The following is an 18642-nucleotide window of genomic DNA, read 5'->3' as shown; positions in this document are numbered from 1 at the left end:
CTGTATAAATACTTAACACCAACCCCGATCACAGTTAGAAAACCATTTGCGCCGGTGCTAACAAACCAGGCTCCCTCAACAATTGATAAAGTGCTTAAGTGCTAACAATATGAATATTGCACAAACAATGTAAAGTGCAAATGCAAGTAAAGCACCATATGAACACTAGTCCTTCCAACCATTTATAAGGTCCTGAGTAACGTGTGTCCAACTCGCAGGGAAGAAACGTTGTTAGAGATTTTTCCACTCCAGATGACTGTAACCACTATGCAAGTAGTTCCTTAATATTATTTCTTCCTTAATGAATCCTCTAACGGGTTGTCTAGATCCTGGTAAGGCCTGTTTCAAAACATCTTTTTCAAAGAGTACAATGGGTACTCATGAGAAAAAATGTATTGTCGAAGGCTTTCACGGCCGGAGAACGATGGTTGTTGTGGGTTTTCCGGGCTGTATTGCCGTGTTCTTGGCATTGTAGTTCCTGACGTTTCGCCAGCAGCTGTGGCTGGCATCTTCAGAGGTGTAGCACTTTTGGTGCTACACCTCTGAAGATGCCAGCCACAGCTGCTGGCGAAACGTCAGGAACTACAATGCCAAGAACACGGCAATACAGCCCGGAAAACCCACAACAACCATCATGAGAAAAAACTTTAAAGGAATAACGTAAGTGCTATTATGTTTTTATAACACTGTATTGTAAATATGGACTGTAATTTTATAGTAGTATTGTTAATTGCTGTATTTTCTCTACTGTCTGTACTCTTTGAAAAAGATGTTTTGAAACGGGCCTTATCAGGATCTAGACAACCGGTTAGAGGATTCATTAAGGAAGGAACAATATTAAGGAACTACTTGCATAGTGGTTACAGTCATCTGGAGTGGAAAAATCTCTAACAGCATTTCTTCCCTGCGAGTTGGACACACGGTACTCAGGACCTTATAAATTGTTGGAAGGACTAGTGTTTGTATGGTGCTTTACTTGCATTTGCACTTTACATTGTTTGTGCAATATTCATATTGTTAGCACTTAGAGCACTTAAGCACTTTATCAATTGTTGAGGGAGCCTGGTTTGTTAGCACCGGTGCAAATGGTTTTCTAACTGTGATCGGGGTTGGTGTTAAGTATTTATATCGTCCATTAATCAATTTCTACATGCTGTTACGTGGTTATACATTATTGTTAATAAAACTTTGAATACGTTAGTAAGTTTATGCGGGTAAATTTTTGTTTTGTATGAGTGCATTTAGAGGGCATGGAGAGCGTGCTTCTTCTTACTGCTACCAGCGCACTCAGCTCCCTTTCACCACTGCCGCCAGTGCGCTTGGCTCCCTCTCACTGCTGCCAGCTCCCCTAAATGCACTCCACAGCCAGAGAGAGTGGCGGCAGCAGCGGCGGCAAGAGGGGGATCACCTCTCCGGAAGAATTAGACAGAGGGGAAAACAGGCATTGGAAATGATCAAAAGCACCATGTAATTTTTATTGCAACATGAGGACCACGTTCACAACGAGGGTTCAAAATCTGATATTCTCTGGATTTCTGGTGAAAGAGTCAGGCTCTAACAGCAGAACCTAGCAGAAATTTACTAGCCACTGTGTTTGTTAACAAATGACCCCACTGAACCCTTCTGTGTATGCCAAATGCTCGATCACAATGTTGTCATAAGAGGGGTTATGATCTGCATAGCAACCCGGGACATCCTTGGTGATTTCCCATCCAAGTTCTCATCTCAGCTTGTTTAGCTTTTGAGATCTGATGAGATTGGGCTAGCTTGGGCCATCCAGGTCCGGACAGGACACAACATTAAACAACAAAATTTTATTGACTGGGGTATTTGATCACTGCGTCTAATGGAACTATGCATTTTGGCTAGGACCCCACAGAAGATTTTGACAGAAAGAAAGGGGGCATCTTGTTAATTCCCTGCAACACAGTCTTATACAAAATCAGACCAGTCTAAGTTGATGGATTTCAGTGGTCTTGAATTATGCTGCACGTGACTGTCATCCTGATCCCAGTAAAGTCCCTTTGACCGTACCCGGCGTGCTTGGCTCCCTCTTGCTGCGGAGTACATTTAGGGGAGCAAGGGGAGCTGGCAGCGGTGAGAGGAAGCATGCTCCCCTTGCCCCCTTAAATGCACTCAGCAGCCAGAGGCAGCCGAGTGCGCCAGTGGGCAAGACAGAGCTAAGTGGACTAAACAAGACGCCTAGAGAAAGAACCTCTGCCAGGGAGAAGAGGGATTCTCTCCCTCTTCTCCCTGGCAGAGGTTCTTTTTCTAGGTTTCTCATCTAGTCCGCTCCCTCTTCTTCCCTGGCAGAGGTTCTTTCTCACTACACTTCCCATGGAAACTTGTGGGAAAACTGACACGTCCTCCTCATGTCAGGCATCTCATCTAGTTTAGCTCTGAGGAAGCTCTTCGCATACTGGAAAGTATTTTAGATCTGAAGCCTTCAGCCTGCATTGGCACTAGCAACAGAGCACCTTCCTACCTTTGGCAGTACGTGCCAACATTACAAGCTTCTGCAGCCAAACAACATTTTTGAAACATTCTAGGAATAAACACATGGAATAATTTAATATCCAATGCAAGCAAAGATTCCACCCCATTTAATCCATGGCCCAGTTCTAATTTTCCTGGAAAGACAACTGCAGCGGCAGGAGGAATACCAGGCTGAATTCCAGCCACACTGGACCAGGTAGACTGACTGGTGTTTGCACCCCTTCATTTCTGAAAAAAGAAGCTTGTGCTGCTGGCCAGAGAGCTCACTTGGCGTCAGTCATTGAACCCCCCCATCCCCCACAGAGTATGCTTCTCTGAAGTCTGTCAAACTTCATATTGGGAGACCAAGACAGAAAGATGCCATCAGCATAAGACAGAAACATCATGACAGAAAAAGAAATCAGGATGAAAAGGAGAACCTTCTTGCAGAGCCCTTCCCACAAGCTTGTTTCATACATTCCCTGAGGGATTAAGCAGAAAAGACTTCAGGAGAGCCCCAAGAAATCTCCCGTGTGCTTCTAGAAATAGTCAGCCAAGTCACTTGGATTGGGAGGGCGGGTGGGTCACAGTGCACTGAGTAACTCCTTCTCCTGAACCTTTATTCTGATGTAAACACTATTTTCCCTGGCAGAGCAACTAGGAACTTGGGTATGAGAGATGCATCAAGGAAAATGGTCCAAGGGGGAAAAGGTTAAATTCCCCTTTCCCCCTAGCTCCATAGTGCCAATCTGAATCCACCCCCTGCCAATTTTCTTAAGAAGTCATGAGAAATCATGGATTTCCAGGCATTTCATAAAGCTTGGCTCATAAACAGTGACAGAAGAATGAAGCCACTCCCAATGCAGGATCTCATGCAAAAGGGGGCAATCTACATTCTCTACTGCATACACTGGGAGAAAGGAACATTGAACCACTCATACGCCTGCTGCCGTTTGTGTATTGTAGTATCCACACCCCTCTGCAAATTTCCCCTAGTTTAAAAAGCTGTTCCATAAAAGCCAAGATGCAAACAAACTGCATGTGCTTGGTGCTGTTGTGAACACTAGAGTTCGTAATAAGCCTGTATGAAATACAGGAGAACTCATTTCCCCCTTTTGCTTTCCGCCTTGCCACTCACACCCATCCCAAACCGCACACACCTTCAATCCAAATACAGATGCCTCAGAAAACACATCCGTACTGACAAACGTATTAATCGCTATCACAGACCAAGATGCCCTCTGCTTCTCTGCATCCCAGCCTTCACTTAGACGGTCTGAAGTTCCACATCCATAACAGGGACAGGGTGGGAGGGGTCAAAGCCTCGCCTCAAACTAAGCCCTACCCACTCCCCAAGCTACTGTCTTGCAATCAGATCAGTAACTAGATCTCTGTTTTGATTTCTTTTTTCTCTGTTTTATAAGAAATAAACTTTCATCCCTGGAGGGGCTACTGACTGAGTAGTTCTGTTTTTTCTTTTTCTTTCGTTTTTTTGCTGCCTCCAAGGAAGCCTCAGTGATTTCTGGTTTGTCTCCATTTGCAGAAAGATCACGGTGAGCGCCGTGTTTTTTGCTCCACTTCAGAGACTTCAAGCAACCTCCTCTGGGAAAGTTCTCCTCTATGTTGGGGTGGCTTTGGGCATCTTTCTTGTGCTTCCTTCCTTTGAGTCTGTCTGCCTGGGACAACTTCTTGAGCTTTTTGCGATGTTTACCCACTGTTTTGTTGAGTTCTTTCAACAGTTTCGCCTTTTTCTTATGAGCGTGCACTTTCTGGCTTTCATCCATGTGTGCTTTCTTCCATGCGATGGGAAGAAGGCCAGCTTCCTGAAGTTCTGTAAAATCAAAACACTCAGTTGACACTGAAAAGGTCTCATTATTAGAACATAAAAACTGGCCAATATGTACTAGTTGGAGTTTCCTGCATTAATGGACGGGATCTAGGGTTGCCAGGTCCCCTTACCCTCCCAGCAGGAGCAATCTTGGGGCCTGCGCAATGACATCACCCCTTGGAGTGATGTCGTTGTGCCGCACTGGGATAGTGCCCCGAGAGACCCATTCCCATGGCTTTTTTCCTTCTTGCCTGGTGTGGGGAGGAGGCTGGGAGCAGGGAATCCCCTGCCCCTACAGCAGGAACAGCAACCCTAGCTGATCCAGTCAGTAACCAGTTAGCGGAAGCTGCTGACTGGTACAGATTTTTTTCTTTCCTTCCTAATCCTTTCCAACCTCAGAAAAGTCGATTCCCAGAGTCATGGGTCCCGTGTGCAGTAACAGCCTCACTGGTCAAGGAACTGTGCGTGGGGGGGGGGGTAAGGAAGTGAAATGGTCTTTCCATCCCTTCTTTCAGCTGATTCATTTAATCAGACAGAATATTATTACTTCTTTTAAGAAATTTTGATTAGATTTTAATGATTTTATTCATTTTAGTACACAGCTATATTTAATCTTTAGATATGCTTAAATTTGGAATTAATGCATTTGTTATGTCTTATGCTATATGCCGATCTGAATTTTGATCTTGGATCATTATAATAAAACTGATCGACTGAAGTTAAAAAGGGCTGCTGAGAGGATCCACAATACTGGTAGATCTATCCCACTCTATCCCACTGTACTTATATATTTCATTCATTTTGGAGATCAGCAGCAGAGAAAAGCCAACCAATAATAATATAGATGTCACAGTTGTATTTTCTCAGTGAGTTCATACCAGCAATAAGGACATTTCCTATCCCATCCTCCAATAAACGAACATTTAAACTTAAAACAGAAAAATATTTAAATGGGATATTTGGAGATGGCAACAAACTGCAAAATCTCCAGGTACTTCACGTATTTAATCGTACACAGCTTTTAAAAAGTTTTAATCCTGACTGGATGCTCACTGATGAAATGTTTTATGAGTAAAACTTCTTAAAGAACTATATTCTAACACAAGTGTTCATCTTCAGAATTTTACCTTAGAAATAAAAAGTTTGTTTCTTTATGTTTTTCTTGCACGCCTCTCAAGAGACAAGCAAGGAGAAACTTCAGTTTCTCAATAAGGAACCCATGCGGTCTTGAGTGCGGAACAAGCCATGGCATTAGATGTTTTAATTGTCATTAGGCGCATCATGTTATAAAGTAAAAATATTGTCTCAGTTCTTAAATAATTTTGATTCTACTTATTTGTATTATTTATAGTCTACCTTTCTCACTGAGACTCAAAACAAATTCCACAGTGTAAGTCAACATGATTTACAGCCGAGACTAAATAAACAATGCAAGAAAGTTTGGATAGCATGAAAATTTGAAAACAAGCAGAAACCTGGTACAGAGCCTAAAACTTCTGGTAACATGCAATCTGGTTAGACAGTAATAAAAGCATGAAATGTGTATCATACCTTGCACTTTTTTCTTTGCTTTTTGAATGCTCCTCTTGATATCATACTCATTATCATAGTAATAGATAAAGGGAAAAGTAGGGAATGTCCCTCCAAACATCCGCTTCTCTGAGCATTCCTGTAAATTATATTTTTTAATGTTAGTTCTTTGAGACACACACCCACTCTTAGTTTGGGTTCAATAACTCAAAATCTCACCACGTTCAAGGAAGCAAATGGAGTAAATCAGTATCAACTGTAGTAATAAGACCTTTTGTTAGCCAATACTAACAAGGCGTCTGTGTGGCAAATGAAGATCCCTGGTCTGCAAGGAAAACGCATTTCTGTGCTTCACTTTTAATCTCCTTGCAAGTAATCAATGGCATGTACAGGAAGACAGAGTCGGTCAGTGAAGCTCTGTTATATTCCTTCAAGCACTTAAGCTCATTCTGAGTTGTGTATTTATTCACAACCATGCAAAAATTATTTTTTCATTGTCTCACAAGCTAGACTAGCCTATTGTCTATTTGCCTTCTATGATCTCAAGCAAAGTGTTTTGGGACACCAAGAGACATTTCACTGCTTGTTAATGAGTATATAGTTAGCTGTGTGATTTTTCTCTTCATAAGATATTGTCCAGGAAAATTTGTATAGGAGGAAGACATATCACTTGTTGGTACAGTAGGTGCAGAAGGTGCATATTGTCATGTCTGAGCCCCATCCATGCCAATTTTAATGATCCTTTTGTGCTGAACCAATGTATCCTGCTGTAACTCGATATCATTTTACCAGTGTCATAACTACTTCTTTCACAGGCTTTCACAGGTGCTTATCTAATGAACTGCAACAGCTTCCAGTGTTTCTGACCTTGTATGCTACCCCCTCTCAGACTTTGCTATGTCTTGCTTGCTAGTGACTCAACTTGATGTTGCAAATATGTGAAACGTTCGCACACAAGAAAAGCGCCAAAATCTTGTTTATGATTGGGAGGGGGGGGGGAAGAGCAGACTTGAATGCTAAAAGAGAAGTCTCTCTCACATGATGTCATTCCTGTCAACTTTTACTTTTGCTGCTTAGATGCTTACCTTGCTTCTGAGTAGTCCTATGGACATATATATGGAAATGATCTGATTTCTGAATAAAAACCATTTAACCAAGAACCTGTGTCTTGCTGGGATCTGGTCCAGGGATCTGTCTGCCATATCCTGTCATCCATAGCCTGACACATATTCCCCCTTTTGGCATATTCAACTACAAAACCACCCTAGATAACAGGTCTAAGAAATACTAGCGAATTTCTGTTTGTTAGAGTAGGCTGTCCTAGAGCAGGTGGACCAACAGTTGGATTTGATTCAAGGCAGCACTGGATGTTGGAACTCCTTTGCTGTCTCCACTGGACAAAGCCAGTCAGTTTCCATGACTATGTAGCAGCACCCATACTCAAATATAAATTTTTGTGATGAAGCAGTTATCACTTTCAGTGCAATCCTAAGCAGAGTTACACCAGTCTAAGCCCATTCATTTCAATGGGCTTAGACCGGTGTAACTCTGCTTAGGATTGCTCTGTTTAACCCTATTACTTCTGGCAGGGAAACTGACAAGGCATCAAGTCTCCTTTCCTTCTTGAGCGGTTTTGTCAAGACACCTCTCCACAGCTGAAATCTGCTGGAAAAAGGGCACTTTGCATTTTCCGCGAACCCTTTTCCTCCTGGGAGGTACACCTCAAGCTTCTTGACTTGTTCCAGTTCTAGACAGGATAAGGGAGGGCAATTTTACATGAGTAACAGGAACATACATATTTATTTAATTTATTTTTTATTGACATCATTTATACCACAACTTTCTTCCCAATGGGAATCTAAAGCCATTTCCTTCACAGGAGGTTAGGCTGGGAGTGTGTGAGTAGCCCGAGGTCACCCAGCAAACTTCCATGGCGGGGTGGGGATTCAGACCTGGGTCTCTCAGATCTCAGTCCTTTCCTTCCTTCCTGTCATGACTCCCTTTCTTTCATGTAGTTTGATTTGGTGCCTTAAACCCTCTTTTGTTATTTCACCCTCTGGATAGGTAATGCTGCCAACAGGAATTCAGTTCTAAACTATTTAATTTTCCCTTGAATATTGTGCCCAAGCGTTAGGTTCCTTTGTGGGACTATGTGGCCCTAAGGATAAGACTGGAATATACAGAAATCACATATACTCTGGGGTGAACAAAATATTTACTGTTACATGAAGCGTATTGGTTTCACACTATGTCTTAAGCTTGGTGGTTTCAAAGATAGTTACCTGTTCTTAAAATTGTTTTCCATAGACTCAGTCACATAAAGTAATTTTCAACAGTTTAAGCGAATAAACTCCACACAGACTGAGATTCATTCAGGCCTTTCCACACAGCTTGCCTGATTTAGAGAGATTAATCTCTTGCTCAGATATACACAGACTTTCTCTCTCAGGTGTGCACACAGTTTGTCAGACAGAATGAATATTTTCTGTGAACACACAGTTCAGGCTTCACACAGATGGCCTGACTGAACTAGAATGAGAATCCTTTCAGGCTTCAACACAAATTGTCTGCTTTGCCCAGAATGAACTGTTGTTCATCGAGGTCTTTCGTGCATGTGCAGGGACTGTGCATGTGCAGGCCTGCTGATTTGGAGGTTCTTTTAGCTAAAAAACCACCAGGGGGCACCCTCGCCTCTCACTGTGCACGCGTGGCCATCTTCCCGCCAAAATGGCCCCTAGAGAGGCGGGGCACCCCCTGCTACCCTCAGTCCTCTTTAGTTGCTGTACTCTCCAGGTAAGTAAAGGAGTCTTAGCAGGGAAGGAGGGAGGGTATGTGTGCTTGCCCAGAAGACCTTGATGAACAACAGTTACAGGTAAGTGCAACAATGTTTTTCATCGTCAGTCTTCCTGTGCAGTCCCACATGGGAGATTAACGAGCTATTTACCTGGGTGGTGGATCTTGTTTCTTTCACAGGAAGATCGACTGGAGGACTGCCGTTCCCACTGCTGCCTCCTTCCTGTCCAGGATGCCCAAGGCATAATGCTTCACAAATGTGTCAGCTGATGACCACGTGGCAGCTCTGCAAATGTCCTGGATCAGGACTCCTCTCATCAGCGCTGCTGATGACGCCTGTGATCCCATGGAGTGAGCGTGTATTTCCAAAGCGCAGGGTAAGCTAGCATTCTCATAACATAACCTTATAGCCTGGACCACTCATCTAGCTATTGTTTGTGAACTAGCCTTCTTCCCTTTTTTTGGTCCAGAAAAACAAACAAAAAGTTGTGAATCCAATCCGAAGGCTTTTGTGCATCCCATATAAAACAGAAGTGCCCTCCTAACATCTAGAGTGTGTAAGGCTTTTTCTGCCTCAGTGGTCTGATTGCGAAAGAAAACGGGTAACACAATTTCCTGGGATACATGGAATTTAGATACAATCTTTGGTAAGAACTCTAGTCCTCAACACCACTTTTTCAGAATGGATTTTTAGAGAAGGTGGCTCCACGCTCAGAACAGCTAACTCGCTTACTCTCCTCGCTGAAGTGACCGCTACTAATAGGGCAACGTTAATTGATAATAACCTCAAATGACAGGTTGCTAGTGGTTCAAATGGTTTTGCCATTAATTTTCTCAGAACTTATTGGAGGGACCACTGTGGAACCACTGTATAAATCGGGAGAAACATATTATTCAAACCTTTCAAAAACATCTTCAATGTATAATGGGAAAAAAACTTTTCTTATCGACAGGGGCATGAAAAGCCAAAAACGCTGCCAAATAAACTTTAACTGAAGAGTAAGATAAGCCTCTTTGGTTAAGGAGACATCTGTAGTGATGGTTATGTCTGTCTTAATCTGGCCAAATTGAATACCTTTCAAGAGATGGATCTCTTCTAACCACCACTGTAGGGATCTAATGATTTCCCTAGGGATGCTAAGCTTTTTATCTTCTGAATCCCGCTCGCTGTGGAAAACAGAAAGGAACCATAATTGTAATTATCACATCATAAGTCATGCTAAGGGGACAACCACTGTGGTTGATGCTATTAACCCCAGCAATGTCTATATATCTCTAGATGATTGAAATCTGCACCTTTTGAACTTCCTAATCAAACCCTTTATCTTTCTTAATCTCTCCATAGGCAGAAAGGCTCTATCCAGCGTGCCATTAAATACTACCCCTATAAATTGAACCTCTTTAAAGGGTGTTAATTTAGACTTCTTTTGGTTGATGAATAACCCCAACTTCAAGCATTTGTGAAGGGTTAAGTGGATCTGCCTGGTAACATCTTCCTCAGAATGACCAGTGATGAACCAGTTGTCAAGATAAGGGTAAATACAACAGTTTTAAGTTCTTAAGAAGGCAATAACTACTGCCATACATTTCGTGAACATACGGGGTACCATCGATAAACCAAAAGGCAAAAACCAAAAGGCATAAACCTTTCTATCATATGTGAAACTTAAGAATTTTCTATGGCTCTGGGAGATGGATATGTGAAAGTATGCGTCCTTGAGGTCAAGGTCTGCAAACCATGAATTGGGTGCAATGAGGGTCATGACGGTATGTAGGGTGGTCATATGGAATTTACGTGTAAGGATAAATTTGTTCAGTTTGCGTCGGTCCAAAATCAGTCTAAGGCCCCCATCTTTCTTCTCTACCACAAAGAATCTAGAGTAGAAACCTAGTTGTGAATCATGTTCAAGTACTTGTTGTATCACACCTTTCTCTAATAACACTTTTAATTTTGCCTGTAAACCAGTAAGGTTTAGTGCATTCGAAAAAGTAGGGAGGCCCAGACAAAGGGAATGAATAAACTCAATTTTATAACTGTCAAAAACAATTTTCAAAACCCTAATGTGTGTGGTAATTTCACACCAAGCTGAATAATAACGATGCAATCTATTTCCAAACACGGGATCTGGTCTCTGTGTTAGTCAGAACTGCTTCTGGTTCTGAGGCTGATCTTTAGGGTACTGGTGTTGCGTCCCCTGCCTCTCTGTGGTTTGGCTTCCTTTGTCATGTATGCCTGCATACCTGCCATTAAAGTGTTCTGAATTTTGTGCTGATCATAACTGTGTGCTAAGGTTGTATTCTGTATACTGTATAAATCATCTGAGAGTGTATTAACTGCTAACGTGTAATGTACTGGGTCAGTGGGGATTGACTGTTATCTGGCGAAAGTAATTACTTTCACTTCTATGGTAAGTGTCCTTGGACGCAAGCTGCAGGCAGCGAGCGGTGTATCTTTTCTCAGAGTCTGAGATGATTTCATTCTGTACTACGTCTAGCCTAAACTAATCAGTTCCCATGTAACTCTTTGGGGTTTTCGCGCCAGAATGTCAACGGACTCAAAGGGCGGAAAGTATCCCTATAATTAGTAGTGTCCTTTTTTGAATAGTCACTTCTGCCAATTGCTGCCTTTGTGTGAACACCTTGAACTGTATGGATCCAGTTGCTTCAACTGGAACACCTGTGTGTTAACTGTGGAGAACTTGAGGGACCTAACTGCCAGGAACTGACATCCTTCTTGAGAAAGAGCTCTGTGAGTTCTGGTAAGTTCGTTGAGCAGGATATGCATAGGTCTGGTAAGAATGGAAGCAATGAGATCTTCCTTTGAACTATGACCTGTACTGACTCCTTCCTGAGTTCTTTTGGGTCTGAGGTAGGACTCCATAAGAACGGGCAGTAAGTCTGTCTTTATGTTTCTGGGGCTAATATTCATCCGTTTTCTCGGAGAATTAAGTTTTCCCTTCAAAGGGTTGATCGTCAACCCTATTCCTAATCAGAAGCACCGTGGCTCATAGACAAGCATGTCTTCTCAACACAACTACAGAAAGCAAAGATCTTGTGGAGGTGTCTGTTACATTTCAACCTGCGTTTATTTGATGTCATGAAAGCCAGACTGTCTCTTCTTGGATGACCTTCAGAAAAGGTCTTTGGTCCTCTGGTAACTTGGGAATAAAGGCCGCAGCCTTAGACCACAAAAAGAGTTGATAAGCACCCATTATTGCCGAGTAATTTTCTATTTTTATGCTCAAGGCCACTGAGGAATAGATCTTCCTTCCAAGGGAGTCCAACGTTTTTCCTTCCTTGTAAGAAAGTGTTGAATGTGGGCCTTGTCCTTGGTGAGTTTGCATCTCCTCGGTGACTAGTGAGGAGGGAGGAGGATGCGCTGAAAGGTAAGGGCAAGGTCCTATAAAGGTTCTCTGTCTTCTTGGTGGTGGCTGGTGCCAAAGTTGGTTTCAAATTCAGGGTGTTTATCATGTTGATGAAGCCCTCTATCACTAGGAACAACATATTGGTGGACGAGCCAGAATACAGATGCTGTAAAATTTTGTCTTTTGGTTTGTGCTCAGTTGATGAGATGTCAATTTTGAGAGCCCGAACCATTCACAACATCTGTTCTGTGTAAAAGCAGAAATCGTCGGTGGGTGACATCTCTTCTGTTGTGCCCACAGCCTCATTTGGAGAAGGAGGGCTAGGGCTGCCTGTTGCTTGATAGGGTTCTGCATCAACATGTGAATCAAACAACTGGAAAGCCATTTTAGAACTTGAGAATGAGTGTTATCGCCTCAAAAGAGTAGGTGATGGATCTTGCGACATCACATCAGTGAAGAAGTTCTGCCCAGTGTCGTCTACTACTACTACTACTACTACTACTACTACTACTACTACTACTACTACTACAGCAACAACATTCGATTTATATACCGCCCTTCAGGACAACTTAATGCCCACTCAAAGCGGTTTACAAAGTGTTATTATTACCCCACAACAATCACGCTGTGAGGTGGGTGGGGCTGAGAGAGCTCCAGAGAACTGTGAATCGCCCAAGGTCACCCAGCTGGCTTCGTGGAGGAGTGGGGAATCAAACCCGGCTCTCCAGATTTGAGTCCCATGCTCTTAACCACTACACCAAACTGGCATAGAAGGATGGTTCACTGCAGTGCCACCTTTAATCATCATGGGAGTAGTAGTACTCCTCTCTAGAAGAAACATATGAGCATTCCCTACTGTGAGGGATTTCTCCTTCTTTCTCCGAAGACAGGACTGACCAAGATCGGGATCTTATTGATGGAGACCTCGAGTGACCCATGGCATAAGTGGTCAGTCCAGAATCAGGACATCGTGTTCAACCCTTCCTTCCTTTGGGGATGTTGCAACCGGTTCCTCTGAAGAGAGGTCCTTTGTTTTTCTTAATCTCTTCTTAGTTCGCTGTCCTTCAGGTGCCGTCTCTGCTACTGACAGGCTAGGGTCAGACTGTGGCGCCATCAAAGTTGTCATTGGTCTGGATCCCTTAGACTTAGGGCACTTACTTCCAGACGGCAGATCCAAGCTAGAAGGTGATCTCGGATCCAAGTCTAAATGATGGATCCTTACTGGTTCTGACATTGAAGCCGTTTGACTCTGAGAAGTCTTTGAGCCCAATTGATTCGGATCCGGGGGAGCTGATGTCTCGGACACAATAGTTCGACTTTGAGGTGTCTTCGGAACCAAGTGAATTGGTTCCGATGCGCTGAGTATCTTTGGTGCAGTGGGTGATGCTCGACTCTGAGGGGTCTTAGAGCCCGGGTGCGAGTGCAGTGTCAAGGGAGGTCTTAGAGTTGACGAAGGTTTCAGAACTGACGTTCCCGAGGGCTTCAGATCTGATGTTTCCGATGTACTGGGCGAGATAGTTTTTTTGCCTAAGCCATTTCCTCAGTTCCATCAAGGGCTTTCTGCCAAACTGATGCTTTTAACCAACTGGATCTTTCACTTCTAGTCTTAGAAGTAAAGCTTTGGCAACGCTTGCAAGACTGGCTGTTATGAGTCTCGCCCAAGCACATAAGACACAAAGTATTTCCATCAGTCCTAGCCATCTTTGCATTGCAAGAGGAGCCAAAAGGGCCTTTTCAAACATTTTTTCCCCAAGGAGTAGGCAAGATAGGTCGATAAGGCTGAAAAGACGACTACAAGCCTGAGCAAGCCTAGCTCAGAACCTCTTCCAGTGGTGGCAAAAGAGGAACTGAGGGTAGCAGAGGGTGCCCCACCTCTCTAGGGGCCGTTTGGGCAGTGGTTTCTAGCTAAAAGAACCTCCGAATTGGCAGGCCTGTGCATGTGCAAGCCCCATGTGTGCATGCATGGAAGACCTCAATGAACAACAGTTACAGGTAAGTGCAACATTGTTTTTGAATTCTTCTGTGCAGGCACACATCCCTTCCCTCCTGCTTCGCTGTGAACTCTTTGGTATAAAATATCTAGTAGAAGCTCACAGCCGATGCAGCTATTGCTGCTGCTAGTTATTCCCAGTGGAGGGCCACCAGGAGGGATCCCGGTACAACAGCTGGGAGGGACCCCAGTACAGCCACCAGGAGGGGTCCCAGCACAGCCACCCAGAGGTATGCTGGGACTTCCATTCCAACAGCCATTGGGGCTATGCAAGCAGGAAAAGTAAAAGTAAACAGAGTTGTGTCTTTCTCCGACCAACTGGCCGCATCTCCGTAGCAATGCTGATGACTGCATTCCTTTTCACAGCAACATTAAGGTTTCTCAGGCTCCAATAGCACTCTTAAAGCATGGCATCAGAGATCAGGTCTACAGCCCGACAGTGAACCCCCAATCCCCCCAAAGTATGGCAGGATCCACCCTGACAGTCAGAATTGATTGAGGCAGTGGAATCAGAAAGTCCTCATGAGGTTAAGTATTCAGGTTCATCTTCATGAAAGAGCAGCGTAGCCGTTGGTGATGGTGTACGTGTTAGATCCATGCCCACCTCTTCCAACACAATGGGTGGAGGTGACGTCAGAGACTGAAGCAGGGTACTCCTGGAAGGCAACATTGTCTTTTTACAATGTTTAGTCTTCGCCTTCTTAGCTGGTGGTTTTGAAGATGCCCGTTTCAGTTGTTCATCGGTTGAGGATTTCCGACGTTTTGAAGTTTGAGCAGGCAATGGATCACTCGTGGTGGAACGTATCTCAATCAAAATTGATCCTGGAACCAATGAAGATGTTTTCTTCAGATCTGAAGCTCGCTTCTTGGCTGGAACTTGTGTAGCCTGACTCTTAGCAGGTGATAGCCCTTTTGTGGCAGATTGTTTTGTTGCCAGTTTTTAAGGGCCTTTCAATACCTTTTTCCAGAGGGCGGCTTTAAGGCAGGAAGTTCTGTCACTTTGTGCCTTGTGCGTAAATTTTTGACAAATGTGGCAAGCCGCAACATTATGATTTTTGCCAAGACATAAAAAGCAAAGGTCGTGTTCATTGGGGTTCATCATTTTCATTTCACACTGAGAGCATTTTTTAAACAAGGATTTTGATGAAGACATCCTTATTCTCACTAACTCATTCATCTACACTAGCTACCTAGAATGTCTCTTGACAGCAGCGAAAGAAGTACTGAGGGAATGTCAGGGGAGCTCAGCCTAGACACCCATTTTTGGTGGGAAAACCTGTGTGTGCGCACAGTGAAGGCGGAGCGCCCCCTTGGTGATTTTAAAAGCTACAAAAATTTCTCCGTGGCTGGTCTGCGCATGTGCAGTCCCAATGTGGGTCTGCACAGAAGGATGACGAGGATCGAAAGGTTCAAACAAATCCTTTCTTCTCTTATCCTGAATCCAAATTAAAGCTCAAAATGCCACTACTTCCTGACAGCCCACATTTATAGGGAGAGGGCATATGGAATGCAAGATGCAGCTTTTACCAGAAACAATAATTGTAGAACATTTTGAAATTTCTGTCAGAAGAAGAAAATGATTTTGAAACAATTCTAAATGGAGAAATTGTGGATGGATTTTAAAAATCTGTTTCAATCAAATGTTTTCCAAGACCCTACCAGAATATTCTCGGACAGGGCTATAGGAAGAAGCTCAGTTAATCCTTGATGGCTGTGGAACACACTCCCCCAAGGTCTTCTCAGAGATGCTGCCTAAAATCTGGAGTGTATGCTGCAGACAGATGGTCTTTTTTTTGTTAATATGTTGACAGTAAAGCCCTAGTGGGTGAAAAACGCACAAGCCTCTAAAAACAGGCACTCCTGCTTCCTCTTCTGAACATCACTGCACTGAATCATCTCAATAGTGTATGACATGCACTTTCCCAGACCCCTCTCTTTCAACTAAGCTGCCACTACTGCCACACACTTTGTACTGTTAAATACTCCAGGGATGTTTCTTAGCACCACAGGTAATTCACACAGGACTGAAAGCTCATCCTGCTACTAACCCACCTGAGAAACACTTGGTCTGACTGACAGCCTGGAATAGGAATGCAAGGCACATCTACCTATCCTCACTTTTTTGTCTTGCAACTTGCAGCAGTGGGCAAGAAGTCTAAATACTGAAATCGTGTCAGATATGCCTCCAGCATTATGAATTTCTTGCTGCAGTGTGTAGTGTACCTCTGAGAACATGCAGAGGGAACCTGTTTTGTTGACTGGTTGCTAGCTGCTTATCTTGCAGGTGTTTTGGTTACCATTTCCTGGCTGGCCTGTGAATGTGGCTTTGGAGTTCCAGCCGAGACCACACCAACTAAGAGACTGAGCAGACCTCTTCCCTTCCCTCCTCCCCTCTCTCCTGGCTCCTTGACTCAGCGCGCCAAAATCCTAACGGACTTTCTTTCCCATTGGGGGTGGGGAGTTTGCCCTATAATTAATCTTGCTTTGCCACCTTGTGTCACTTCAGCCAATGATCCTGTCTGACCATCTTGATACTGGTGTTCTTCTTTAATAAAGTAACTTTAACTCATACAACTGAGTGATGCAGAGAAGTGCTTGGGGAAAATACCTGGCAAGACCTGACAAATAGGCTCTTTAGAACTTGGGTGACAACAGAGCAGCCACTGCAATTCAGGTTATTGCCACTTCTGTGGATATCTTTGGAACTTGCCTTCTCCAACAACCCTATCAAGATCTGGGTCTCTGCCTTGCTCCTTTTAACCTTCAGATTGCTTTCCATTTCTCTCTACCCCATAGATCACACTTGTTGAAAAGGATCTTCCTTTGGCCCGAACAACACCTTACATGTAAAATATGATCCCCATGGGGGCCTTCAGCCATATGGCAGCTGTGAGCTCCCCATGGGAACTCAATTCTGAAGGGCTCCAGGGACCCAATTTGGATCAGGGAGGCTGCACACACACTGAATACAGGCATGGGCAGCTCCTCCAGGGCAAATAATGCCCCAGGGCCATTTGGGGTCAGGAAAATGGCACAGGGATGTAGGCTGAAGCCCTTCTCCTCTCTGCATCATGGTTCTGCGGTGCGTCGGAACTACGTTCCCATGGGGAACTCGCAGCTGGCATCCTGCTGCAAGCCCCCGGGGGCAATCATGTGTTACCTGTAACATGTACTTTGGGCCTTAGGCTTTTAGTTGCAAATAGTGTGTGTATTTTACTCCTGCTGAAGAACTGTGACTCCAATACAGAATTTCTAGATCTCCCAACCTCCTTTCATATTAAGTGCAGTCCCTGAGAGTTTTGCCAATGACAATGCCACAAATTCCAGCCTCCTGAGTTCTTCAGGAATCAGCTGTGAAGGCTGATTCCTGAACATTAGGTAAAGGTAGTCCCCTGTGCAAGCACCAAGTCGTTACTGACCCATGGGGGGATGTTGCATCATGATGTTTTCTTGGTAGACTTTTTGTTACGGGGTGGTTTGCCGTTGCCTTCCCCAGTCATCTACACTTTACCCCCAGGAAACTGGGTACTCATTTTACTGACCTTGGAAGGCTTCCGCCAGGACTGAACTCAGGTCATGAGCAGAGCTTGGACTGCAGTACTGCAGCTTACCACTCTGCACCACGGGGCTCCTCTCCTAAACTTTAGCAGCTGCAAAAGCCTTTATGTATGTCAGTTGGCTAGGAATGCTGAACGTTTTTAATTCAAATTCCCTCCTAAGTTTATTGAGGTGCACATTTAATGATCAACATGCACCTATTAAGTGCTTACAAATACTGAACTATATATTTGTTATTGTAGGACAGTGACAGCCAAAACTGTAACTTTGTATCAGTCGTATCAATGAAGTCAGAGGAATTTTCATGTGCTTCATCACTTTATTAGATTCTATTAGATGCTACATGTGGTAAAAGTGTTCTAAGAAATCCACTCCAGAAAGAAAGCCAAATTGCTACAGTAATGTTTGGCAATGTTTCTAAATATAATTCCATGTTCAAGTCACGTAAATATGAACCAAAACTACCTATTTAAAACAGATGGGCCTATTACAGTGTAGAAAACTTAGACAATGCCCTTAGAATTCAGTACACAATGGACTAGATAAGGAAGTTTTACTTGCTGTTGTTCTAAATGTTCTCATTTCAAAATCTGCGCAATAAACTCATTTTATCTGTCTGGGGCCAGCCACAACAGCCAGCCTGGACTTAGGACAAGCAGACAGGGGGGCCCACTTGCCCCCATCACATCTCCCACTGCTGCGGACCCTGCAAGCCCCCATGGTCCCCACTCACCTGGCCGGGAAACAGGGGAGAGGCCAGCAGGAGCCCTTGGAAACAGCCTCCTAGAGCCAGAGGCTGAAGCGCAGAGTTCCTGGGACACCTGATGGGGCTGCAGCCAGGATGGCATCACCAGCTGATGTGGCAGCAACTCACCAGGGCAGCAGAACTGGCGCAGTGCAGCTGACAACGCAGGGCAGGGCTGGAGCCCCTGGAGACTCCTGGGGGTGGGGGCAGGGACTAAGGCGGGGTAGTGCTTGCAGACCAGCGAAGGTGCTGAGGAGCAGCGTCAGAGTGGGGAATCATGAGAGACGGATAAAAGAGCTCCTTATCCTAGCCAGGGAATTTCTGAAGCTCACAAGCCACTCTACAGGGTCTACAAGAG

The 18642-nt window shown here is 44.1% G+C and overlaps 1 protein-coding gene across 1 annotated transcript in view; it reads right to left on the bottom strand.

Moving 5' to 3' along the window:
• Positions 1-2369: 2369 nt before the first annotated feature.
• Positions 2370-18642, bottom strand: part of ZCCHC7 (zinc finger CCHC-type containing 7) — a 292686-nt gene continuing 276413 nt past the window's right edge. Inside the window, exons 8-9 of the mRNA XM_054987272.1 lie at positions 5855-5972; positions 2370-4306 (exon numbers count right to left, since the gene is read on the bottom strand). Of these exons, the coding sequence (XP_054843247.1) occupies positions 3852-4306; positions 5855-5972 (573 nt within the window). The 3' untranslated portion in view covers positions 2370-3851. The remainder of the gene's footprint in view (positions 4307-5854; positions 5973-18642) is intronic.

Source organism: Eublepharis macularius, chromosome 8 (genome assembly GCF_028583425.1).
Source record: "Eublepharis macularius isolate TG4126 chromosome 8, MPM_Emac_v1.0, whole genome shotgun sequence".
In the NCBI taxonomy this organism is placed as follows: Eukaryota; Metazoa; Chordata; class Lepidosauria; order Squamata; family Eublepharidae; genus Eublepharis; species Eublepharis macularius.
The sequence above is the reverse complement of the archived record's forward strand: the minus strand, read 5'-3'. Positions and strand labels throughout refer to the sequence as shown.